We start from the raw sequence: 25,718 nt of genomic DNA on the forward strand, positions 1-25,718 counted from the left end.
GGTTGGAACTAGATGATCTTTCATGTCCCTTCCAACCCTAAACCTTCTGTGATTCTATGGTTATGTATTAGTGAAGTCTAATATTTCAATTAAATAACATTTTACCTTTAATAGTAAAAGACTGTAATTGAATTACTGAGATGTATTTTTATAGTGTCACCACATTTGAAATAAATACACATTGGAAAATATCTACTTTACTGGAAGTCTATCTAAGAACTAGTTATTTAATTTGTGAACACATTGCAGAAGGCACAGACAGTTCAGTCTGAAGATAGTTCAAAGTAAAAATCAAAGTAAAATAGGAAAACAATAAGTAACCGGAAATGTAAGAGGAAAGGTTAGGAGTAAATGAGCAGATAAACTAAGGAGTGTGCTCTGCAGATATTACATGCTCTCATTAAGCAGACAAGGATTAGAACATCACTAGTCAGGTCAAAATAAAGATTGTTAAAGTTAAGCAATGGCAAGGAAAATTTAAGTTCAGCATTATGGAAGATTATACAGAACAGCAGCTTTTATCTTGGGGAGAGTAGAGAAATCACTGGAAGAGCTAAATTAGACACCTCCATATTCTGACTGCTCAGAGATAATCTGCCTTCATGACAGCAACATATTTGATTAAAAAGAGAATTATTGTGACAAACAATGAATGGGAAAAAAAGAAAACCAACAAAACTTCATCTAATTTTCAGAGCTGGGCATCATCACTCCTGGCAACTATTGAAAAGTTGAGTTGAACCATTTACATGGTTTCCAGTTAAAACAAAATAAAAACAAAAACAAAAAACCCAAACATGAACAAGTCACAACAGTGAGCCATAGCATCTAAATTCCTTCATGGAGACTCTGTAAGATCTAATCTGTCTAGTGGGGTTTTATCTGTACAAAAAAACTTGTCATTGCTCCTCTATTCATTTTTTTTCCTTCAGTTCCTCTTGGACCCTCTGCCATCCCCAGGCAGGTCAATCCTGTGACTGCTTGTCTAATGAGTGCAATGGGTGTAGAATTTCACCATGAGTTGTGTAGGGAGAGCTTCACAGACAGTCAGAGAAATCATAACCATAGTAAAACATTGTGATTTTTGAGCATAAAGGGGATTTTTTTCCCTCTCTGATTCTTTGCAGTTATGTTAGAAAGCATGAAGATTTAATGTTTGTGCAGGGCTAGTGTAAGGCTGAACAAGAAGCTTTTGTGCCAGTGCACTCTAACTTGTAGATATTCCATCACACAGGAGCTCTTTATTCACCATCAGGCTCTACAGTGGACTGTATGTGCAATGTCACATTGAAATGTCCATGGGGTTTAAGTGCAGCTGAAGGATGCAGTCGATGATATTGGAGAGCTCTTCCAACATTATGGAATCTATAGTCCTAAAATAATAGTACGTGTTACACTGAGAACTTGTGTGTTGAACACAGGAACTGCTACAGGGCAAAGCACAGGAATCATCCCTTCAGCTCAGCTCCTCTGGTGCCAATCCTGCCCTGGTGCAGCCTCAGGCCATTCTCTCGGAGACAGCAGTGTCTGTCTCTCAGGAGAAAGCTGCAGACTGAGATGGGCTCTCCCCACAGTCTCCTCCAGACTGAGCAGACGAAGTGCCCTCAGCTGCTCCTCACACGGCTTCCCTTCAAGGGCCTTGACCATGCTCGTGGCCTCCTTTGGACAGGAGCTTTGGCTCTCAATTGTACTGTGGTGTCCAAAACTGCACAAAGAACTCAAGGTGTCGGCTCAGTTCACATTTATTGTTAACTCCTGGCCATGGCCAAGCAGGCAGAGCCCATTCCACGAATGATTCTTCCCCCACAGCGCAGCCCCTCAGGGACCAAGCCCCAACCCCACGGGCCCAGCCGCCATGTCCCCCTCCATCCCAGGAGCCCCCGCGCTGCTCGGACCGTCATTCCCTTCGCCTCGCCCAGGGCTCCGCAAGGCCATCGCTCCCCGGGGCCGTTACTCGGCGCCGTTTCAGGCCTCAGCACCGCCGGCACCGCCCCCGGCTGAGCGCGGCCCGGGCCGAGGCGGGCACACGGACACGGGGCCGCGGCCCCACACGGACACACACCCCCCGCCATACGGGCCTGGCTGAGGGTGCCGCGCGCCCCGACCAGCGCCGCTCAGGCCGCGCGATCTGATTGGCCGGCAGTGCCGGTCACTCAGGCGCGCGGCGCGGCACCGCGCGACCCGATTGGCCGCCAGGGCGGTCACTCCGGCGCGCGCCGGGCGGGGTGTGGCGGAGGGGGGGAGGCGGGACCTCGGCCCCGCAACTGCCGGGTTCGCGCGCGCCCCGCGCCACTGCGGCTGCGCGCGCGCGGGGCCGTTACAGAGGCGGCGGCGGCGGCGGGTGGGCGAGCGAGCGGCGCGCGCCGGCCCCGGGCCCGCTCCCGGCCCCGCCCCTCCCGCGGTCACGTGACGCGGGCCCCGAGCGCTCGCGTGCGAACCGGGCGCCCTGCGCGCGCCCCCCGCGCGCCGCCCGCCGCCGTTTCGGTTTCATTTCCGGCGGCCCCGGGCCCGGAGCGGCAGCGCCGAGCGGAGCCCCCGGCGCTGCCCCCCGCTCCCGCCCAGGGTGGCCACACCCCCGGGCTCGGCGTGAACCGAGCGCCCCCGCCCCGCACACACACACCGCTCCTCCCCCGCCTGCGCCGGCACAGAGAAAGGGAAGGGAGGCGGCGCCGGGCCCGGGTCTCCCGCACCGCGCACAACATGGAGGAGCTGGTGGTGGAGGTGCGGGGCTCCAACGGGGCCTTCTACAAGGTACCGGGTGCTCGCGGCCGGGCCGGGCCCCAGGGGAGGGAGCGGGCACGGCAACGGGAGGAGGAGGAGGCGGCGGCGGCTCCTCCTCCCCGCGCTGAGGGAGAGCGGAGGCCCTGGGGCAGGAAGGAGGAGGGAGAAGCAGCCAGGGGTGGAGGCCGCGGCGGGTCCCTCGCGGTGGCCGCGCAGAGCGAGCCGGGGGCCGCCGGCGCTGAGCGGACTCGAGGCCCGATGAGGAGCGAGAGCGGGGAGGCCTCGGGCCTTCCCCCTTTGTGGGAAGGGGCGCCCGGGGCCGCCTCGTCCCGGCGCTGAGCGAGGATCAGCCCTGGGATGGGGCATTAATTGCTAAATCCTCAGCTTTTGTCGCTACTTAAGGAAAGTCTCTCTCGCTGTCCGGGTTTCCAGGAGAGCTGCACTGCATGAGCACGGCCTGCAAGGCGGGGAGGAGGGGGCCCTCGTTAATGCACATTCCTGATGAAATGCTGTGGTGGATTCTTGCTCCTAATGCCATGCCTAGTGATATTAAAGGCAGCATTGCTATCTGTGCTGAGTCCCTGAATACGTATAGATATCAAATGTACCTCTTCTTACTGAAATTATTTGGTGCCATTGCATGTTTGTTTCCAAGCCCTTGTGCTTAATAAAGCCAACCCTGAGCCTTGAACATAAGCGCTGAATATGTTTTATTAATACCGTGTAGTATTGTATGGCTTTGCATGAGTTGAGTTGTATTAATCAGCTTATTAATAGGGGTGTAATTTGCAGTTTTGCAGAAAATAAAATTCGGATATGGTGGGTTTGGGCCTAGTCTCATTGACCTGTTATCAACATACCAGGAACAGCCATGGATCAGTTCCTGCAAGTTTGCCATGGTTTAAATGATCCTAGGACTTTAAAAATTGGGCCTAGTTATAGTGCGACATCCAATATTTATGTTAGCATTGAAGGACCGGGTAGAGTTTCACACTCACGTGTTCCTGTGCTAAGCCAGGTAGATACCCAAATGATGTAGTTCCAACACCTCTGAGTTTTTCTAAGAAAAACAGACCTCTTAAAAGCTTATTTTTAAAATTTGTGTGCTATCCTATTCTCAAAATAATTTTTTTTTTTCAAAAAAAAAAAAAAAGAACATGAGATACATATCAGTGGTAAATAAGCATCCTGTGAGTTCACAGTGCTGTAGTCAAAGTTCTAGATCTGTATATTGCTTCCTGGATTTAAATAATCTAGCACTTGTAAAAATGTTTTAGGTTTTTAAAGGTACAGTATTTGGTCAGAAAGAAGTAGAAGGAGTAAATGCATTGCACATTAGAACTTTTAATGAGGCTTTCATCAAATTATAGTAGTTACACAGTGATGTGAAGGAGATGATGGTAATAATGATATGGTACTTTCTTTAGTGACAAATATTGAATAAACCTGGGAGAATTGAAAGCTTCTGAAGCTTTTATTGTTTGTGTTCAGGTTTGACACCATGGGGGCCTGTACCCTCATGTGTAGGTGAAAGCTTAATTTGAGCATATGTTCATGGAAGCTTGGTCATGATTTAGTCTACCCAAGTTCTAAGCAGACATTGCCCCAAGCAATATGGTTGTGTTTATCTTTTAACTTTTAGAAATTTTGACAGGATTTTTTTTTGTTTCCTCTTTATCACTAACCGAACAGCTTTGGTTAAATTGTCTAAAGGGAAAAATGGGCATATGGATTTATCTGTCTTCACCTGAATTACCTCTTGAGATGGAGCATCACACTTAAAATAAATGCAATATTTATTTTTAAAGAATAAAAAACTGGGAGTTTTTTTCACTCATGTAAATGTTCAGTATAAACTAGCAATTTTCCTCTGGTTTCCTCTAATTTGAATTACTTGAATTCTAATTACAGATTTCTCTTTCATCATGATATCTGACTATCACTCTGTTATAAAGTAATATATCTAATGTTTTTCTTGTGAGTTTTATGCCCATCTTAGAGGTTGGCAATTCAGTTGTAAAAAATGAATGTTGACCCAGCCTAGCAAGAAGTGTGCAGTGATGTCAATTGTGAAGTTAATTGCAGGATGATTTTATTTTTTTCATTTTACAAGTTTCTTTAAGCAGCCTTCTGAGAAGTGATTTACAGCAGTAATGTTTCAGACAAACCAAAAGCAAAACAATTCTTTTATTCAGTCTCAGGTTTTACTGATAACAGGTGAAGATTTATTTGGCTTTGAATAATTCTGAATTAATGAGAATATGTAAATTTTTGGACAAATACACCTCTCTTGTTGCTAAGACATGAAAGGGGGAGGAGTATGAGGCTGCTGCAGTCAGGATGGGATGAAGTGGCTCAAGTGGGCACCCAGTTGTGGCTTCAGCTTTTCATATCCTCCTTGCAGGGCTCTCTGAGGACCTGAGCATTTTTGAGTGTACCCACCAACATCATCTGGATCTTTACAGTACACAACTGCCCACCTAAGCCCTGCTGAAAGTAACAAACCAGTGTTTTCTGAGATACATCCAGAGGATTCATGTCCCACACAAAGCATAGGAGATGGTTTGAGGATGCCTTCATAGCCAGCTGTGAGATCTGAATTCAAATTTCATTCTGGTCAGGTGCACTGGAATACTGGAGTGTGTTGATGTGAGTGCTGTAGTGCAGGCTAGTTCTTTCTGAATGGAATTCAAATACTGCTTAGTGCATACTCTGTACTTTGATGATTTTTTTTCCTCCTTGCCTAAGATGAATGATTCCATGGAAAGCACAGTGCAGTAAGTGGGCATGATTCAGGATAATTGACAGTCTGGTACCTAGAGATGCTTAGTCATGACTTGCTATGTGGTTGGGCCCAGAATCCTTGGAAAGAAAATGTTAGATTCCCTTACTTATTCCATGAAGCCTGGTCCAACAAGCACCAGGACTGTGAATCCAAGGGGAGGAAATTGCCTTTTTGCAGCTCACAGCCAGGTAACTAGATCTTGAAGGTGTGCAGTATTAGGACATATCTTCTTATCTGTCTTTTCTTGTATAGGAGTAGTAAATTGTGTTTTGAAGCTCTTATTCACAGAGGACTAATAGACAGCCTTTGCCTTATCTCTTTGGGATTCGCTTTAGGTATTTCCCTCTAAAGGGGACATGCTGGATGCCTTTCCAACATGGGATCGATTTTTCTTTTTGAGTTTGGGAGTGATTCTCTCTCGTGTCCTCTGCTAAAGATGGAAAGCATCCTGTTTATGAGGCAGTCAGTTTTGTGTGATGGTGTTTGTTGTTAATATCTCTGTGTTGTCTGTAACCCAATTTTTGCCACTTCTTGCTCTGTAACCTTGTGAAAATCTTCCACTTTTTATCCCAGTAGTTTCAGCGCCTTGCTGCTGTTTGCTTGGTTTTATAGATAACTTCATTGAAGCTACAGCTGATAAAATAATTCATCTTTCTTACCACTTTATTACTCCAGGTCTCACTATTAGCAGCTGTTCCTGTGGCCCTCTGTATCCATTTTTTCTTTCACTGTTCCATACAGACACCTCAGCCAATATCTGCAGTCTCTTTGTACATTCATGAGCCTGTCTGCTCAGTCCATCTGAGGATGACCACCTGTACGCTTTTTCCTTGTCTGGTGACCATTTCTGTGACTTTTTCTTCTCCCTATTCTGTTCCTTTGTATGTCCAGCCTTTCTCAGACTTGATTATACACCGAGTTCCCTTTTGACATTCTCCTTCCAACAGGTATGAAATGTTACAGAATGGTTACACTAACAGTAGATGCACGTTTGTTATCAACACAGCCTTTTTATGTTAAAAAGCATATTTTCCCTACTTTCCCTTCTTACAGTTAATTATCCTCCTTTATTAAAATGGTTGACAATGCTCATATCTGATGATGTGAGCAGACTTTAAAAAAGCAAAATTTCATGGCAGCTGAAGCCTTTATTTTTCCTTTTGAAGTGTCCATCGTTCCTTTTAGCATAAAAATATGCTGGTGTTTCCAATAATTCTTATTTTTTTAACAAATAATTTGTAAAATTTAAACCATATATTCAGCATATAGCCATTCTTAGAATGTGAATGTTTATGTGTTTGAGAAATGCCATGCTGTAAACTTTTTTACTTTATTATATCTGAAGCATGGAGAGAAATGAAATGGTTTATGTGACTCAGAGTCAAATTTGGTGTAGAAAACTTAGCACATTTGATTTTTTTCCACATTAGAGAAGAAGAATCAACCTTTGCCATTACAAAATGTGCTTCTGTTCACAATTTTGTGTAGTCTTTCTTGGTGTTTCTGCTGTTAGCAATAATGGTATGTCAGCTGCTTCAGTCTTTCACTGTCCTGTTAGCTCATTTTGCTTCTGTCCAGTTTCACTTTGTTTTTAAGGCATTTCATCTTTGTGTCCAAATTCATCAGAGCCACCGTTCTGTCCCTTCATGGGGGTGCATTTTAAGCTCATGTATCTGCACTGTAATGTTTGAATTTCCATGCCTACTTACACTCCTATCTATAAAAGGCTGATGAATGGTTATTGTATTTCTCCTGATATTCCTGTGAGATCAGAGCCCCTTCTCTGCCTTCACCGACATCTGGGGCTGGCTTGTCCTGTCTGTGAATTTGGCTTATGGTGTTAAAGGCTTCTTTTTAGCATTGTGTGTAATTTCACAAGTATTACAAAAACAAGACTTCCAAACAGTTCAGATAAGTATTCATTTTGATTTCCCAAAGGCATTGCTGCTTAAATATTAGTTTTTTAAGGAAAACTTAGAAATCTTTCAGATTTTTTCTGTTTGTACTTGTAAATGTACAAATTAAAATATATAATGCTGAAGAGTCCAAATACATTTTTGTGCTACAGATCAGTTTAAATATTCGTATTGGAGGAAAATTGACATGGTGCTGTGGTCCAGATGATGGTAAACTGATGTGATAAGTATCTGACATTTTTGTGTGTCACAAGAAACTTAAACTCCCATTTCTCTGGATAGATAGGATTGGACAACCAAATATTAAGGACTGTATTAACAGTCACCAAAATATTTTGCAAGGTGGTTTAAGTATAAAGATCACAGAGAGGTGTGCAGACATGTTTCATATATTGCATACTTGAAATTAGTTATTTGGCAAGGCATTGTTCACTTTGTAATTAATTATAAATTTATTCCAATGAGCTCTTGTAATTTTGTGAGACTATTAATTAAAAGACAAATCACAGAGTTATGACATCAGTGTTTTGGCCAGACTGAAGGGAAAACCAGATATTCATCTGCTTCTGTGGTTGACTCTTCTGAACCTGGTGTAAGCTAAAGAAATTCAGATTTGTGATTTTCCCTGGCAGTGTGTGCATTGATGCTACCTGTGTTAGGCCAGCAGTTTAACCAGTGCTCCTGGTTCAGGCTCCCTCTGATTTCTGGATTGTGACCAAAGCAATGTGCAAGAGCTGTTTAAGGAGAGCTCAAACAGGACACTGTCGTTCATTCCTCTTTCAGCCCCCTGTATCTCTCAACTTTTACTGTTTCCAGATAATACAATTGCTGAACTGTTTGAAGGTCCAGGCTAGTCATCAGCTTAACTTGGATTTACTTGTTGCACATTGTGATTTACTTATTAATGGTAAGTTTTAGCATTATTACCCTTAATGAGGTACATTGCTGTAGCCCCTAGGATTGTGCTCAAGGTGTGTTGGATGTTAGGAGCTCTCTTCCATTTCTCTCTGGATATGAGATGTAGTCTTGCTGCTGTGCTTGTGAATTTTTCTGCCATTTTCTGTCACTTTTTCAGAGTGCTGATGAGGGCACCTTTTGGTGTTTTCCTCACCACAGAGGTGATGACTTCTCCCAAAGTACCTTTCATACAAGGAAAGGTGATTTTTTTTGGCATTTTATAAATATGAGAAAATTAGGTATGAATAGATTGTTTCTCAGGGCATGAGTTGTGTTGCTCTTCCCTGTTCTCCTGAAGGCTGTTAAGTGTTCCTGGTATCATTTCTGTGGAATTTGCTTTGTAAAATAATCTCTGCTTTTACACTTGAATAGTACTATTAATCCTTGTCCAGTCTGTGGCACAAAGGAGCCCTGCCTAGTGTCTGGTAGAGATCACAGTGGTTTTCAGGTGTTAAAGGCATTCATTTCAGCTGCATCTGTAAGAATAAGTGGCACTTTACTACCATTGGAGACACGTGGGTGAAGCCTTTGAAGGTGATCTGTGTAATGTGAAATGAGTCAGGACTACTATTGTATTGTTCAAATGCATCTCCAGTTCTGGAATCTTCTTACAGAATACACCACAATATGAAACATGAGCTAAATGTATCAATAATGATCACCTGAGAGCTCTGTTGCCTCTTCATGTAAATATCTTTTCTGTACTGCTATGAACATGATCTTGAGATGTGGCCTTAAGTCTTTTTTATACCATGTCATTGAAAAACATCAGCTGTGCTTGTAATCCCCTTTGAAGGAATATGGAATTTTGAAATTCATAATTATGCAAATACATTTGGAGACTTTTTAAAGTCTCCTTGGCTTGCTGGTAATAATAAAGTCTTGTTCTTAAGAGTATTGTGAGGCGAGCAAGGTGTAAAATAATTTTTTGCTGTTGTCACTGTGGCTTTCCTTCGACTTCTATTCACAGTGGCATTGGTTATGTTTCAGTTCTCAGCTTGGATGGTTTCTTCCTTTTACTGAATGACTCTGGGTGATGACACTGATGTGCATTGCCACTTCATTTTAGCCAGTTCTTGGAGCTCTGTATTAGGTCAGGTCAGGTGTTGCACTTTGATACTAAGATACTGCTGTAAGTCAGGAAATATTTTGGAGTACTTTGTAAAGCAAAAATAGCAAAAGAATTTCTTAAAAACCATTTAGGTTCCATGTAAGGGAGACTCTTACCTTGTAAGAGATAAGATCTCTTCTTGTCTTGGAAACTTGCAAGGGCAAGAATAATAAAATGGAGAATAATAAAATGTTCATTAATTAATTCTTCTAAAGAGGTGGTAGTTGCTGCTAAATGATTTTAAATTTACTGAGATTTTTTTAATCTACTAAGGTGGATCTCCATTAGTAGAAAAAAATTTCTCTATTCTTTCATGTTCATGGGCTTTTATTTACCTACCTTGCAATGATACTATGTGTGGACTAATGTTAGTGGAATACTCAGCACTTTAGCATCTTGTTTTAGAAGTTCATAGAGGTACTTGAAATTAAAGAATAAAACCTCCATGATCTTTTCATCCCTGGTTAACCTGTGACCTCCATTGTTTCAGGCTGAGAAAAATATTTTCATTGGTACATCCCAAAGTTCTGAGTATGCTGGTCTTGCTGTTCTGTAGATGGGGAATGGGGGAAGCATTTGGGGCTTTAAGCTAAATATTGACAAATCCAAATCAGGCAGTGGAGTGCTTAAGGCAGGAGGAGCCCTCAGTGCTGAATTCTAGTTCTGCCTCTGCTTTGTGGTGGCATGGAGAGCAGAGCTGCTGTCCCTCCCCCAGGAGACAAGGGAAGGCAGGCCCCAGGGCATTTAAATAAAGTTTGTGCTCTACAGACTTAGTGTGGTGAGGTAAATATGGGGAAGACACTGCTGAAATTGATATAGATGAGTTTTTTGCTGGTGCAATGTTCAAATGTACTTTGAGGTAAAGGAAGAGACAGGACTTGGAGGTTTGTGGGCTTTGGTGTCATTTGTTTTTTGGGGAATACTGATGTTTAATTTCTGTGCCTGTGTATACATTAAATGTGATTATAAAAACCAAACGTGTAAAATTGTCGAACTATCTTGTCATTTCCTACTAACCTTTCCTGTTGCTTCTAAAAAGTAGCAATAATGCCTTCACAGCTGAGGCATTCTGTTTGTGTATCAGTGTGCTGGCAGTCGTGGACCCAAGGAGGTTATCAGCTTTCAGTATGTGTTTTATATAAGTCTGTTGCAAAATTAAATAGGCTGACTTTAAAACATACTTTCATTGTGAGATTCATCAACATTTGTGGAAAGGAGGTGTTTTACAGGCTTAAAATTACTTTTAAAAGTGTCTATAAACATACATAATTATACTTTGTTTCCTCCACAGGCATTTGTAAAGGATGTGCATGAAGATTCAATAACAGTTTCATTTGAAAACAAGTAAGTGTATTGCTGGTGTTGTACCTGTAAATGACAGAGTATCAACCTTGCATTTGATTGACCTAAATATGGCTTAGTGCAGAGTAGTGTGTATTAGATGCACTAAACTTGCTGCTGGCATGTTTTACAGTTATATTTAGTATCTACTATTTTGTGATATTTCTGTATAAATGCTTTTAATGGTTTAAATACTTTCAAGTGCAAAACCATAGTAACATGGGTTTTGCTGGGAAGGTAATCATGTTGTCACTGAATTTACCTGATGACAATCCATGTTTGAGTAAGTCAGCAGTTGTACCATTACTGACTCTTTCACGTGTGAATGTCTTGCCTTGGCTTTAGAAGATTCCATAATTACAAAATTTGCTCTATAGATAAATGATGAATACCAATTTTCTGATCTAGAAACTAAAATTATCCAGTCTCCATTAAAGAAACTGAAAATGAAAACGCTATTCAGACTGGATCCTGATCAAATTTTCATAACCTGTAGTAGAACCAAGGAAAAAGAAGATATAGACCTCTTTTGAAGGAAGTGTCCAAATATGTTATGGAATGTTTTTTAATCTGTGTTACTAATGTTGGGGTTAAAAACCATCCCTGTAAACAGAGAAACAGCTTCTACTAGAAGATTTGAAAGACTGCAGGGTGGCATCAGGGTTTCATTTAAGATGCTTAGTGGCCATTTGGATGTGTTTTTTCTTATTATGTATACATTGGATCACATTACCTTTCATACATATATGCACAAAAGCTCCACTAAATTTGAAACTGTAAAATTAATGGATTAAAAATGTTTGATTTTGTTTGCAAAGAAGATGAAAATATTTAGAGCATTCACTGTGATTTTTGTTTGCAGCTGGCAACCAGAGAGACAAATCCCATTCCATGATGTGAGGTTCCCACCACCTGCAGGCTATAATAAAGACATAAATGAAAGCGATGAAGTAGAGGTGTGTATGCTCCATTAACAGCTCTTGTCTTGAGAAGTGAGAGAACTTGCTGTGAAAAATGTCAGCCAAGCCACTGGAAGGTTTGCTTCCATGTTAGGTGATGTCACCTCCTTTGATTCCAAGTACTGCAGAAAGCACAGTGTCAGGCACGTCTCCAAACCCAGAGTTTGACAGTAATAAACCATGCAAATTCCATGTACCACAAAAGGCCATGTACAATTCCATGTACCATGAGTTACAAATATGCTGATTTATAGACATGACCAATGTTGCATTGATTACAGATCAGTCCTTTTTAGGACATTTAATTCAGAAATAGGTGATGAACTGTGGTTATTAAGCTGTAAGGTAATAATGTCTCTATTACCAAAGCTTCAAGCTGAATCATAATTTGCATTATATGTGTGTGTACATGAAAACATAGAAATATATGTGTATATGTAAATACTTACGTGTATATTCAAATAGGTTGACTTTAAACAGCATATTTCTAAAACCTCCTTATTTTATAAAATTGCAACATTTATTTTCCTAATTAATTTAAAGAAAGAGGCCTTGTAAGATTTGCATTCTGCTTGCATGCTCTGTAGGCTTTTAATTTGAAAAATAAGAAAATGGCAAAACTTCTGTAATACAGGTGTGGCTGATAGCATATATGTGCTAAAGAAGTGTAGATATGTAACCTCCCTCTCACCCAGTGGTAGGACTTCATCAGACCTACACACAATTAGAAATATTATTCATTAAATATTAACTGATGTAAAAGTCAGAATTATCTCTCTTTTAACTGCATGCAAGACTGAGGCAGCTGCTGCAGTAGATTGGGCGCTGTATTATTTATTATTATTTGTCTATACAATCTTGCTGTTACATGCTTCCTGTGTTGTGCTCAGAGACTTTTTGTACTAAGATGTTTTGCTGGGTTTTGTTCCTATGGAGTTCCTGATCATATTAGTGTCAACTTTTGTGATGTCTTTTAAGGATATAATGTATGTATTTTGTTCAGGTTTATTCCAGGGCAAATGAAAAAGAACCCTGCTGTTGGTGGTTGGCTAAAGTGAGAATGATAAAGGGTGAGGTAGGAGTATGCATATATACATATATATATTTTTTATATTGACTTATACTCTTTCTTTTCTCTTTATATATTGATGTACACTATGGTTTGAACTAATCTCTATTCATTTTTTTAAGAGTTTCTTGATTAGGACAGTTGCAATTACCATTAACCTCAACCTGAGAAGTCAAATTTGACTTGTACAGTTAACAAAAGTACCTTTTCCTTAATAGTGTAATGCTCACTCATGTCATAAAATATGTGGCTTGGATGATTTTATTATTTTTATATCAGTTCTACGTAATAGAATATGCAGCCTGTGATGCTACATACAACGAAATTGTCACAATTGAGCGTTTGAGATCTGTGAACCCCAATAAACCCGCAACAAAAGATACTTTTCATAAAATCAAACTGGCAGTTCCTGAAGATTTAAGGCAAATGTAAGTACAAGCGTTTCTTTATAACTTGTTTCAGATCGTGGGTAACTTCTTAAGCCTGAGACAAGAAGAATAATAATGCTTTTTACCACTCTAAATTAACTTATTGCAATGTAAAAATGTAAAAAATTACAAATATTGGTGTGGTCATACTTCAGAAATAGAAGCTATGATTTTTTGAATTGTGGTTTATTCCTGGAGGAAGAAACACTTTCTTCAAAATTTTAAGGTTTATGTGTGATACAGATTAAGATTTTCACTCTTAGCACTGTTCACTGGTATGCACAGGTTAATCTGAATCCATTTTTGAAGAATTTTTATTATTTGATGATGGCTCTGGGATTAGTTGAACAATAATGAAACCTCCCAGAGTACGATACAAAGCCAGCTAACTTTCTCCTAGGCCATGGACCTGTTGTTGTCGTATAGTTACAGCTCTAAAAGTCACAATAATGCTGACTCCCCTTGTTTACCTTCAGGTCACTTTCTGCTTTCCTTAAGATGTATGTTATTGCCTCAGTGTGGGATGAGTTGTAAATTCAGGTTAGACTAAAACTTCCTGAAGTTAGTGTTACAGCATACACGAGTAGACACAGGAAACCTGGAGAAGCCAAGCACAGCATGAGATGAGCATATGGTCCTTAGAATGCTGCAGGGGTTAAAATGAAATCACACATTTTAATGGTTCATGATGTGTTTGAAATCTTGAACTTGCTGATCATAGTGATTATAGTTTTTAATGTAGTTTTGTCTAACTTGTCATTCCACAGATTTGCATACAGAAAATTTCTGAAATATTTCTAATCCTACTCTTGTGAAAACAAATGAAAAAAAAATTAGTAAAATAAATTATAACAGAATAGAATAAAATAACACCTGCTTTGAAAGGGAGAGCTTGGAAATCTTTATTTACATTCTTTGTATTAAGGAATTAATCTTTTTGGCTGTTAACCATAAATGCAGTGGTTACTATTTTTAACTTTGTTGCATTTTTATTCCTAGGTGTGCCAAAGAATCTGCACATAAGGACTTCAAAAAGGCAGTTGGAGCTTTTTCTGTAACATATGATTCTGAAAACCACCAGCTTATTATTTTGGTAAGTACAAATGTTTTACTGGAGCATTGGCAGTGGTTTGTTTCACGAGTCCATGTGTAAAGCACTGTTGTGTTCATTACCAATGCAGTCAATCAACGACGTGACCACGAAGCGAGCCAACATGCTCATTGATATGCACTTTCGGAGCCTGCGCACCAAGCTATCCCTGATACTGAGAAATGAAGAAGCCAGCAAACAGCTGGAGGTATGTTGGTTGTCTTCCCTGAAGTAATTTGAGTGAAACAGATAATAAAAAAATCCCTGGTGTGTTTCTTAGCTGGTGGGACTTGCATTGAGGTGAAAGTAATGATGTATTGATAATAATCTGGCTGGTAAAAAAGGCAAGTGGAAGTATCATCCAGAAAAGATCTTTATAGTTACAAGGCCTGTTCTTTCAAAGACTCCTTTTATCAGCAGGATTTTGTGGGGGATTGAATACAGCTATGTAGACACACATACATGTGTATTTCTTTCATATTTTGAAGCATAAAATAGCCATCATTGCACAAATGATGCCACATATTTGGTAGCTTTAAAAATAGATGGGAGTGAATATGTTATGATCCTGATAGGACTAGAACTGGATCTAGCAAAATAATACAGTGAAAATGAGATGAAGGGGGTGAAAACTGATGCTGGTAGAATGTATGAAGGGATAGGTTTGTCTATAGATAAAATGTTAGGAAATAATCTTACAGCAGATACAGCTTCTGATACTCCTGTGACTGGTGAGTGGGTGTTGACTGGCAAGAAGCTTGAGTCATCCTTGTCCATGGGTAAAAGAAAAAAAAAAAGAAAAGAGTAGGCAAGGAAATAAGGGGTTTTTTTATACACCAGGATTAACATTTCTTCATGGTTTTTCTCCTATCTACAAATTAGAAAAAATAGCAATATTTATGAAAACTTTTTAGATTCACTGTCAAGAATCAGAGGTACCACTTAAACTCCTGTAACTCAGTTTGACACAGGTGTATACCAGCAGTGTTTCTGCAGAGCCAGGTTTCATTCCCCCTTCCCAGGGGTTCCATCTCTTTGAAGTGGGATGTCATGTTCAGGCCTTGTGTGTGCAGTGGGCATACTCACTCCCACAAGAGCTTCTCACTTCTGTTGTTCCCTCTTTCATATCTTGATTTCGATGTTTCAGAGCTGAAATCTAGGTTTGTTAGGGTTTTGATTTTTCTCTAGATGAGGGATGGACCAGTTTCCCCTCACTGGTGTTCCTTACTGAGCACCCCATTGTAGCTCTTCAGTAATCATTCTTCTTTATCCTCCAGAACTGACAGTTGTGTGGGCAGTTTACCTCTTGAAGTGCAAAGTATTATTTTGGAGGTGGGAAGAACAACAGCCTCTTTAGAGCTAATTCTCTTTACATGCCCCCACAAATGCATGCACCAACAACTGTTGTCATTGATTCCTTTCCCAAACTAATCTTGGATTCTTCTTGTCATTGTAGCACTGAGTCTTTTTGCTGCTGTGAAAGTCTCAAACTTGATTTGGTTCTCACTAGAAAACCATTGTTGAACTTCAGTTTCTACCTAAGTACTTAAATAAAGGTTGTGAGATAAATATATACAGTTAAAATTTGTGTGACAGAAGTTGGCTGCTATTTTTCATTTTGGCATTTGTGTTTCTTGTAGTTAGAGTAAATATAAAATCAGTTTCATCCAAAGTTGAAAGGAAGAGCTTCAGATAATAAAAATCATATTCATGATTATTGTTGAGACACTGACATACCAACAGACTGCATATGTCCATCTGCAGAAAAAATATTTAGTGAACACTTTGGGCTTTACTGCATTATTAATAGCAGCTCACTGTTTTCATCAAGTAAACCTTTTTATGTTTCTCATAGTCACTGAACTTTCAAAGTCTGCCCCTTCTTTTCTTCTAGCAGTTTTACCTGTTTTGTTTCCTGAGTCATTATCACTAGACCAGCTTCTTTTGTTCAGTGGAGTTTTTTTCTTCCTATTTGTTGCACCTTCTTTTTTGCATATTATCTTCTTGACTTGCATGGCTCTACTTCTCAAACATGGTTTTTAGAGCATCAAGTAAAATAACAGATTATTTTTTGTTCACATTCTTTCCCATTGGATGTGATTTAGCTGTTTTGGGTGTCGTTCACATACTAAACAGCCTGAATTGACAAGTGTTTTGTGTTCTGGCTTGTATTTTACTGGATCTAAGTAGAACTCAGTTCTGGCTGCTGTGTAGGTATTAATACATTATTTGCATAGATGTTTCTTCTTAATGTATTGGAGGGAAATAAAATACAGAATTTCTGATGTTTAAACAGAGCACACTTCGTAATAATTTGCAGAAAAGCTGGTGATGTTTTAGTGCAGGCAGAAAAACTCTGGTTTGACTGTCAAAGCCAAGGTCCTCAGTGATGATGTAGCTTCATCTTTTCCACGTCATAGATAGTTAACAATGGATCATTGTCTTGGTCATCTTGTTCTCTCCTCTTATTTGGCTGTCTATAAAAGATGTCAGCTAGTGAATCAGCATTTGGATTATCTGTTAGAAGTGGAAATGTGAGCAATTAAAAATAACTTTTGCTTTCCAAATTGTCTGTAATGTAGCTACTGAAGTACTTGACAGTGCTCTCAGATAATCTGAAGTATTTCATAACACTTGGGTACTTACACCATTATCTGCTGTAACCAGCTCTTTGAAACAGTGATTTAGCACAGGATATTTACCAACAGCTTTAAGCAGGAGCAGCTCAGAAAGCAGTACCAGTTTAGCTGGAACAGTATAGGGGTTGTTGTGGGCAATTCCTTGATGTTTTCTCAACATCTGTAGGATCTCATTTTGCTGACATTAAACTGCTAATTTGAAGTGTGCTTATGTATGTCTTGACAGTAGTTACAGCTTCAATTGCAATGCAAAAACATGGACAGGATTATATCTCTTGGCTTTTATCTTGTTTCTTCCTTGCAAAACACTCCTTCCTTAATAGATTATCACAGTTGGAAATTCTGTCTTCCCACAATGCATTAAACAATTGTTGCTTTCCTGTGTTCTGTTATGCTCACGCTTGTGAGTGCTCAGTATGACCCTTCTGTCTGGGTAGATGTGTGATTCCTGGCTGAAATTCTGAACACACTTGTTCTCTGAATTCAAACACTTTTTGTTTTGTCATGCATAGGCACAGCTTCTTCATTTTTTTAAAGTGCATTAGATATCCACAGCTGCTCTGTTTTATATATAATTGTGTCAGTCACTGAGTTATTACAGTTTCACCCACCTGTTGAAATTGGTGCAGTTTTTTTTCTCAGAGATGGTAAAGTTTGCTTAAATAATCACCACAGTTACTGTTTCACTACCTTATGAGTGCTATCTTACCTAGTAACACCTGATAGCTGTAGCTATTAAAGGGTAATTCAGAATGGAGGTGTCAACACAGCTAGAGGCCAGCCTTATGTTAGCATTTAAAACATTTCTGAAGGAGACTCCTTGGTGGTTTTGATGCTAAAATAAGTGCAGTAAAGGGATTGAGTAAATAAAAAGTAGGCTAAGCATCTGATTGAAAAATAGGCTTGAAATTTACGTTGATTTCTCTCTCCAGTGTGCTGGAGAGACAATCAAAGGGAGCTGACATTAGATTTTCCTTCAGAGTTCTAGGCAACTTGCATCCCGGTTCCATGAACAGTTTGTAGTACGTGAAGACCTAATGGGTTTGGCCATTGGCACTCACGGTGCTAATATTCAGCAAGCCAGAAAAGTCCCTGGAGTGACTGCCATTGACCTTGATGAAGATACTTGTACATTCCATATTTATGGAGAGGTGAGTTCTCCTCTTTATCATTTCAGAAAATACCTGAAAGAAACGAGCAAACAAAAACCTTGGGGAAACGTATCTTGTTTCTTACACTTCTTTCTATTGTAGGATCAAGATGCGGTGAAAAAGGCAAGAAGTTACCTTGAATTTGCTGAAGATGTCATACAAGTCCCAAGGAATTTAGTAGGTAAGTCATTTCTGGAGGCTGCCTCTGTGGAAGTAAGGAAAAATGCCTTCTGAGAGCTGCACTGAACTGGAAGCAATGTGCTGATGCTCAAGTACAAGGTAGAATAATTTCTGGATTGAGCTGGAGAATTATTTACTTCCCCCAAACAAATCCAGAGATTAGTTCAGCTATAGAAGAGATGAATCTGCAGTCTCAGATTTTCCTAGCATATTTTGAATAATTTCTTTGACTTATGTTTGTCTTTTTTCTCCTGTCTTTTTAGAGATGTTTAGAAGTAGTACTGTGAGATGAACTAGGTATCAGATGAAGAAAATTTAAAATACTTCTATTGCCAAATAATGAAGAAGGTCCTTAAAAACACATGCAGCCCTTGTATATCTGGAGAAGTCTTTTAATAAGCTTTTGATGCTACAAAGCAAAATAAAAATACATTATTTCATTCAGTAGATTAGAAAAGAGCAGAGAAGACACTTTATGGTAAAACACAGCCCTGAAAGCAAATGCTTTAATAGGTTGTCAGGGAGTGTATGAAAGCTGGTGTTGAAGCAGTGTGAAATTCTGCAGCAGGACAAGTCCTAAGGAATGTGGCAGCTCAGCTCTGGAATTGATTAAAAGCAGTTTTCCTTATTTCTTCCTGTTTTTACTGGTGATAAGTGAAAATGATAAGCTGCCATCATTATTTTAATGTGAGGTCTTAAAGTCTGTTTCTCTTTAGAACTTAGCAATTATATTTTTTTGGCAGGTTTTCATTTCTATTCTTAACATGGATCCTTTAGAATATAACTTTGGCTGAACCCTATGTTATGTCTGAAATAAGCTATGTTGAATAAATTGGCTTTTAAAATTCCTAGTAATTTGCTTTAAAAATGCAGAAGGCTTTTTTAGATATAGAGATATATATATATACTGATACTTTTTCATATAAAGAAAATGCAAACAACCACCTTTTTCTATTTAATTATATTTTTAAAAATTCAAACTGAAAAAAAAATCAAAACAAAGAAGAAACCCATCCAAGATGTTATTTATTTTTTAAAGACTGTATGGACATTTTTATTTGAAAATATTTATGTGTGTTGTCAAATCCTCACAAAAACTTGGATTGGCATAACTGATGTAAGTTGGGGAGGTTTTGTGTGATTTATTTTTTAAATCATTACCAAGGCTTTTTTACATTTACTAGTAAGGTGCTGTTCCATTTGCCAGTAATATATAATGAAATAAAGTATTCAGATAAAGTACTCAGAAATAGTTTTTGACAATCAAAACAGCCTTTGTCATTGAGGAGGAACTTACTGGGCATATTTTGTCATGTTTTCTGCAAATACTCATGTCAGGAAAGTTGGAACACAAAAATGAAACTTTATTTAGCTTTGAATGATAGGAGCAATAGGAATCTGTTGTGACTAAAAGTGGTATTTAAATTCTTCTTAATGGATTAATTGTATCAGTCAAACAGTAGCTGTTATGCACTTGGGGTTTTTTACCTCTAAATTAGTGACATGCCAATGAAAAAGATCATGTTTTAGGATTTCCAGCAGTTTGTTAAATAAAAGTGCTTTTTTTGTTCCATCCAGCAAACATGTTTGACATCACTGTTTAAAGCTTTTCTTGAAAGCTGTGATCGAAGGATGTGTCCTCCCTCATCACATCCCAAGCAGCTTCGTTTTCCTGCCAGTTTGCAGCATGTTGTATTGCTGAGATGGGAGAGAACTAAATTTTCATTTTCCTTGTCTCACAGTAGAATGTCTGCTTCAGAAGATACATGTCTGCATTACTGGCATTCGAGTATAATCTATTTCCATTTTTATCTTCGACTTTTTAGTGAATTATAAACTACTGGCAAAAATGTCTGAAAACCTCAGTTTCAGAGAATTTTTCATCTGCCTCAGACCGTATCTTTGGTAGTATTTGATCAACTAAGACTTTGTAAATGAACTAAGTTTTGCTTACACAAGGAATAGTTCCAGCAGATGTTAAGGCACTGTAAAATGATTTTTGTTTGTTTTGATTGGCTATTTTAAATGCAAACAGAAGTGTTTGTAATTTTTGAAGTTATTTTAAACCTACCAAAGCAAAACCAAATAAGCATTCAAGGTACTGAATGTTTCTGTAATCAATGTGTTTTATAAGTTACCACCACAAGCTTATGTGGACATTTTAGTTTGTGGCTTGTTAGCTAAATCTTGGTTGTAGAGGATCAAGTTCTTGCACTGGCACTTAAATAGTCTTGTCTAACTAGAGTATAGCAATACTCTCAGGTTGAATGTTCTGTATGTTCTTTCTGTAGGAAAGGTAATAGGAAAAAATGGAAAACTGATTCAAGAGATAGTGGACAAATCCGGTGTTGTAAGAGTGAGAATTGAGGCTGAAAATGACAAAAATATTCCACAAGAAGAGGTATGTTTACAGTTCATTTAATTTTTCTTTTTGTTAATTGGTTATATTCTACCCAATTATCAAATAATTTCTTCCTTGTATCTTTGTAGTGGTAAGATAAGTGAGTAATGTGTTTTCTCATGGATTCTATCCTTTTCTATTAATGCTGAGGAATAAAAATTTTTTTTATATATTTTTTATATAAATTTGGCTTCTCTGTTTTAGAAAAATGCTTTGTGAAATTTATTGGTGGTGCACCTTCTTAGAGATTTCATGTGGTTCCTGTTGGAAGCAATGACATTTCCCAGCATGTGCTAGGCTATAAATCCATATATATGAAACTTACTGATTTCATTCATTAATCTTCTTTGAGTTTGATTTCTTAGCTTTTTACCCGGTTTAATTTTTCATTGCAATTTCTTCTGTTGAAATGAAAAACTTGTGCCTTGTGTTAAATCTCTGCTTTTAAAAAATACTACCTAGGTTCACAAGAGCCTGTAAATTATAACCTAAAAAAAAAAACGAGCATGAACACTGTGAAAGCCCAGGTTTGCACAGGAGGGCTGGCAGCCTTGCAAAGGGCCTGAATGAAGTCTCAAACATTGTCATTTGAGGCACTTCTGTGTGGGGCTGCATTGAGGGGCAAGGTTGTGGTATGCAAAAAATCTTACAGCATGAAGGTCTTGACATCTCAATGCAAAAAGACTCCCTGCAGTTCCAGGTGTGAAATGTGCTTAAAGAAAACTGAACTGCCTTTCATTTACCTCAGAATCCAAATATGTACCAGCTAAGAACCTTTGCACTTTGGATAAGCTATGAAATGTGGTTTCTTATGTTCTTGCTTGAGTAGTTATTTCCTCTGCTGTTTTATCGCTGTAGGACTTAGTGGAAATCCACAATCCAATTTCCATCTTTCTATACAGAGTGGCTAAGCAATTAACTAAGGGCTTTTTTTACTATTCTGCTGCTTTTACATCTGTCTGAAAAGGTAAATGGTCAATATTTAGACTTAAAGGTTTCACTGGTCTGTCATATTTAATTTCTAAAGAACAATTCCTGCAGCATAAAATGGAATTAGTTTAATAAGCAAGAGGGTGCTGCTGTTGCTGCAGACTAGAGAATCACAGAAGGGTAAAAGAGCCAGTACTCATGGCTGCAGGGAGTATGTCTGGCTTTTTTATTTTTTTAATTCTGACTTGAAAAAGCTGATTTGCTTACGCTTTTCCGTCCAAAATGCAGCTTTGAAGGATTATCTTGAAAGGTCTTTTTTACCTGTCAAGCTCTGCATTCATACTTCTGTTTTATTTTACCTGTAATGACATTACTAACACTGGCATTGCTTGCACTGCTTCATGTGTTAGTTGTGTCATCTCAGAAACCTGAGATCAGACTTGAACAGGTAAGAGTTGTAAATTGAATGCAGCTTTATTTCAACTATAAAATCCAAATAATCTTTCCATATGTAAATTTGGATATTGAAGCCCTTCTTCTTCTGGTAGAACAGTAGCTCAATTAAATTTTAATACAGCACTTGATTCTTTTTATGTGACTGAAATGTTAGAATACTGCCCATTGGTTTGAAGTGCAGTTTTATACATCCCATTATTTTATAACAGGCTATCTTCAGGCTTTTCATATTTTAAAATGAGATAGGTGCTGTTTGTTACAGTAATGTATATTACTTTTATCCCTGAATTTAGTATGCACATAAGGTCTGCTCAGTTCCCCCCACTGCAGCCAAGTTGAACATAGGTACTTTTGCTTTGAAGACAAAAATAAGGTTCAATAAATAAGCACTTTGCTGCTTTTGTATGGCTGAAATTGCTTGACATGGTTACCAGCTCATATTCTTAATAGCTGGCATTGTCATACCTTGAATCCACTGCCAGAAGCAACAGAAGCCGTTTCCTTAAATGCCCTCTTAAATCATTTGTCTTGTCATCATTTAATAATTGATACTGTGAGCTAGTTAGTGCCAGTTTAGTAGAAATTTCACTGCTCTTTATCAGGTTGTATAAAATATTTATGAAACTTAAAATACCCCAGATAATAAAACATTTCAGTCAACAATGCCTGTGGCTAAAGAATCTTTAATGCTTATGAAAATCAGTGTTAATGTTGAGGTTCCTTAGGACTAGAGGACTGTGTATATATTATTTTTCCTGGTTACTTAATGTAGATGTGTAAGGTCTAATATAAGGGTTTTGCCTGTAAAAGAAAGGGAGAGGGCAAGAAAACCAAACACAACCCTAAAAGGGGAGACAGATTTTAGACTGGCCACTCCTGGGCAATCTCAGCATAGTGTGCTTTTAATTTTTAAGACATTGGTGTCTCAATTTAATTTCTGCAGCCAACCTTCCTTTGGAATGCAGTTCTGTAAAGGGTGTGTGTACAGTGAAAATTAAAGGCTTCTTTAGAGGTAATGATGAGATAGCAGAACAATCTTTGAGATAATCAGCAGGTGTGCCAGGCTCTGCTCTGCAGTGGCCTGGGCTTCAGCAGCTGAGTGCTGGAGATGCTCAGCTTAACCCTGCAGTCCCCAGTGAAGCTTCTCCTGCTGCAGCTGCTGGAACAGTCAGGTTCTCTCCTTGGGCCTGGGTGGGCTGCACTCACACCTCTGAAATGCTGCAGGGACCTGGCTGAGTGTCAGTAGTTTTGGTGTAGAAATTGTCCTTCTGTTGCCAAGGTTTACTTTGTTTTCCACACTCAATGAAACCTTTTAAATAGTTTTTGTTTTCACCTGCTTTGGCTACCTAAGTTAATCTTTAGGTATTTTGTCTCTCAGTGTCATAATTTCAGACTTTAGAATTTCCAGATTTATATTTTCCATGTGTTTATTGAATCACTTCACATGTTTGAAAGGTAGAAGAACTGTAAGTTAGAAATCATCACCTGAAGTACTAACTCTTCCTTGAATATTTTTTGGCACTTTTTTTACAGCTGTACAGATCTTCAAGAAGGATCAGGTTTTGTTTTGTGACAGAATGTTAATTTGATTTACTTTTTTAAAAGGTCAAAGGTAGACCAAAAGGAGCTGTTGTGAGAGAATGGATGCAAGGTGGTATTAGCTTGAAGGGGGAAAACATAGTGTTCTAAATTGTCTCTTTTTCACTTGTTCAGATAAATAAATATTGACATTGTGATGCAAATGATGTAAATCTGCCTATTGAAAAAAGCTCTTTGCATAAAGGGAATTAGAGTACATGGTGTAGTCAATATCAGAATTAAAATAGACTGTTGTCTCACTTTTTCATTTTTGCTTATTCATGGTGTAAGAATTGTTTTCAGGTTTTACAGTAGTTTGAATTCATTACCTAATTCAGAATTCAATACCTTATCAATAACCAAAGCCTATTGTTTCTGTGTTTTAGGGCATGGTACCATTTGTGTTTGTAGGAACCAAGGATAGCATCACTAATGCAACTGTTCTTCTGGATTATCATCTTAATTATTTAAAGGTGAGGATGATGATGCTGCTTTACCACTGATTTTTTTCTATCAATACTTAGGGTGGTAACAGTGTGATGATGATAAACTGTTCAGATCCTGAGGCTGTTGAACAATTAGTATTATAAAAGGTTTTCTGTCTGAAAATGAAAGGTTTTTAAAAGAATAATTTATCTGAACAATGGGATGACAACATCTTTCAGGATGCACATTACAAAAGAGTAAGAAAATAAAAAAATCTGTCAAAATGTGCTGTCAGCTTTATATATGAGAGAGTAGTCAGTCCTTCATGCAGCTGCAGAGCAAACGGCCTTCCATGCAGAATCTTGTACAGAGTGGGGGTTTGTTTTAATGCAAAAATGCTAAATTACTTTTTCTGTAATGAATTGACATTTCATACCTGAGTATGTTTTGTAGGCACTCACCTTTATATGTTGTGTTTGCCTCTTGGCTCCATAACTTCCCCAGTAGTCTGTGATGAGTGGTCTGTTGTATAGGGAGCAAAAAATAGCCCATACTGTTGCTTATAGTTACTTTTGCCTGTGGTGGTTGTGGCCAGGTGCCCAATGGCAGGGCCAGATGTAACAGTAGGGACAGCTTTGAGTTCATTTAATTAAATAAACTCTTGCATCTGTTTTGAAGCCTTCAGATCATTCATGGTTTATGTCCAGTCAGTGCAGTAGCCATCAGTGATTGTTTTAGAATGCTGAAATTTCTATACATTGTTAAACTTTTCAATACAGGTAATCAAAGAAGTCAGGAGAAGAAACAACTTTTGTTTTCTTACCAACTCAGTCACTTTTACCTTTTAACTCTGCTTTTGTCAGTGTTTTGGAGCAGAGGTACAGCAGCTCTGCAGGTGTCACAAGGCAGAGGCAGAGAAGAACCAGATGAAAACTAATACTAAAAATCAAGTTCATTTCTTGGATGCTTGCTATGCTTTGAAAAGATATTTCTGGTTTAAACTTCTTTGGCTGCCTAAAGTGCATACTTGCACGTGAGTCAGTACTTGAATGGGCACTGACGTGGTAGTGAGAAGTGTTTAATAGCTCAGCAGTTTTGCTTTAAATTGATCAGTTCATTGTCAACTATGATCACTTTGTCTTAGTGCCCTTAAACCTTCCTGAGCCAAAGGTCACAAGTAAGTGTTCCTCAGTCTGTGATAACTATTGGATAGATTCTTATCTCTAAGGTTTTATCTTGGCCTTCTTATCCCATTCAACATAAACACAGAAAATGTTGTTATCTTAGTGGCCTGTTGCCTTCCGATTCAGAATAATGTCCTCTAGTTCACTGACAAGAAGTGGGACAGACCTGCTCCTCTAAGATTTTCATGTTTTTATGCCTCCAGGCAAAGATTATTAAGGAAACTTTTTGTAAAAGATACATAATAGTGCATCAACATCAAATGTACTGTATCAGCTCAGAGTCATGGATTTCTTTGTCTGTAAAAAGAAGAAAGCAGACTTGGCTGGAATGACTGTAGTGAATTTTCAGGCTCTTGAGAGGAAAGACTTAGACCAGACCAGACTTAGGATTCACAG

General features: G+C 38.8%; 1 protein-coding gene across 3 annotated transcripts in view; it reads left to right on the forward strand.

Moving 5' to 3' along the window:
* Nucleotides 1–2,277: 2,277 nt before the first annotated feature.
* FMR1 (fragile X messenger ribonucleoprotein 1) overlaps nt 2,278–25,718 on the forward strand; it is a 31,124-nt gene continuing 7,683 nt past the window's right edge. Inside the window, exons 1-11 of one of the 3 annotated variants that reach the window (XM_074551277.1) lie at nt 2,278–2,751; nt 10,782–10,834; nt 11,694–11,787; nt 12,794–12,865; nt 13,139–13,287; nt 14,287–14,380; nt 14,469–14,585; nt 17,997–18,167; nt 18,270–18,348; nt 20,639–20,748; nt 24,099–24,185. In XM_074551277.1, coding sequence (XP_074407378.1) covers nt 2,701–2,751; nt 10,782–10,834; nt 11,694–11,787; nt 12,794–12,865; nt 13,139–13,287; nt 14,287–14,380; nt 14,469–14,585; nt 17,997–18,167; nt 18,270–18,348; nt 20,639–20,748; nt 24,099–24,185 — 1,077 coding nt within the window. In that variant the 5' untranslated portion in view covers nt 2,278–2,700. The remainder of the gene's footprint in view (nt 2,752–10,781; nt 10,835–11,693; nt 11,788–12,793; nt 12,866–13,138; nt 13,288–14,286; nt 14,381–14,468; nt 14,586–17,996; nt 18,168–18,269; nt 18,349–20,638; nt 20,749–24,098; nt 24,186–25,718) is intronic. The other 2 variants (XM_074551276.1, XM_074551278.1) reach the window with 2 other exon arrangements.

The sequence above is a fragment of the Zonotrichia albicollis genome, chromosome 14 (genome assembly GCF_047830755.1).
Source record: "Zonotrichia albicollis isolate bZonAlb1 chromosome 14, bZonAlb1.hap1, whole genome shotgun sequence".
NCBI lineage: Eukaryota > Metazoa > Chordata > Aves > Passeriformes > Passerellidae > Zonotrichia > Zonotrichia albicollis.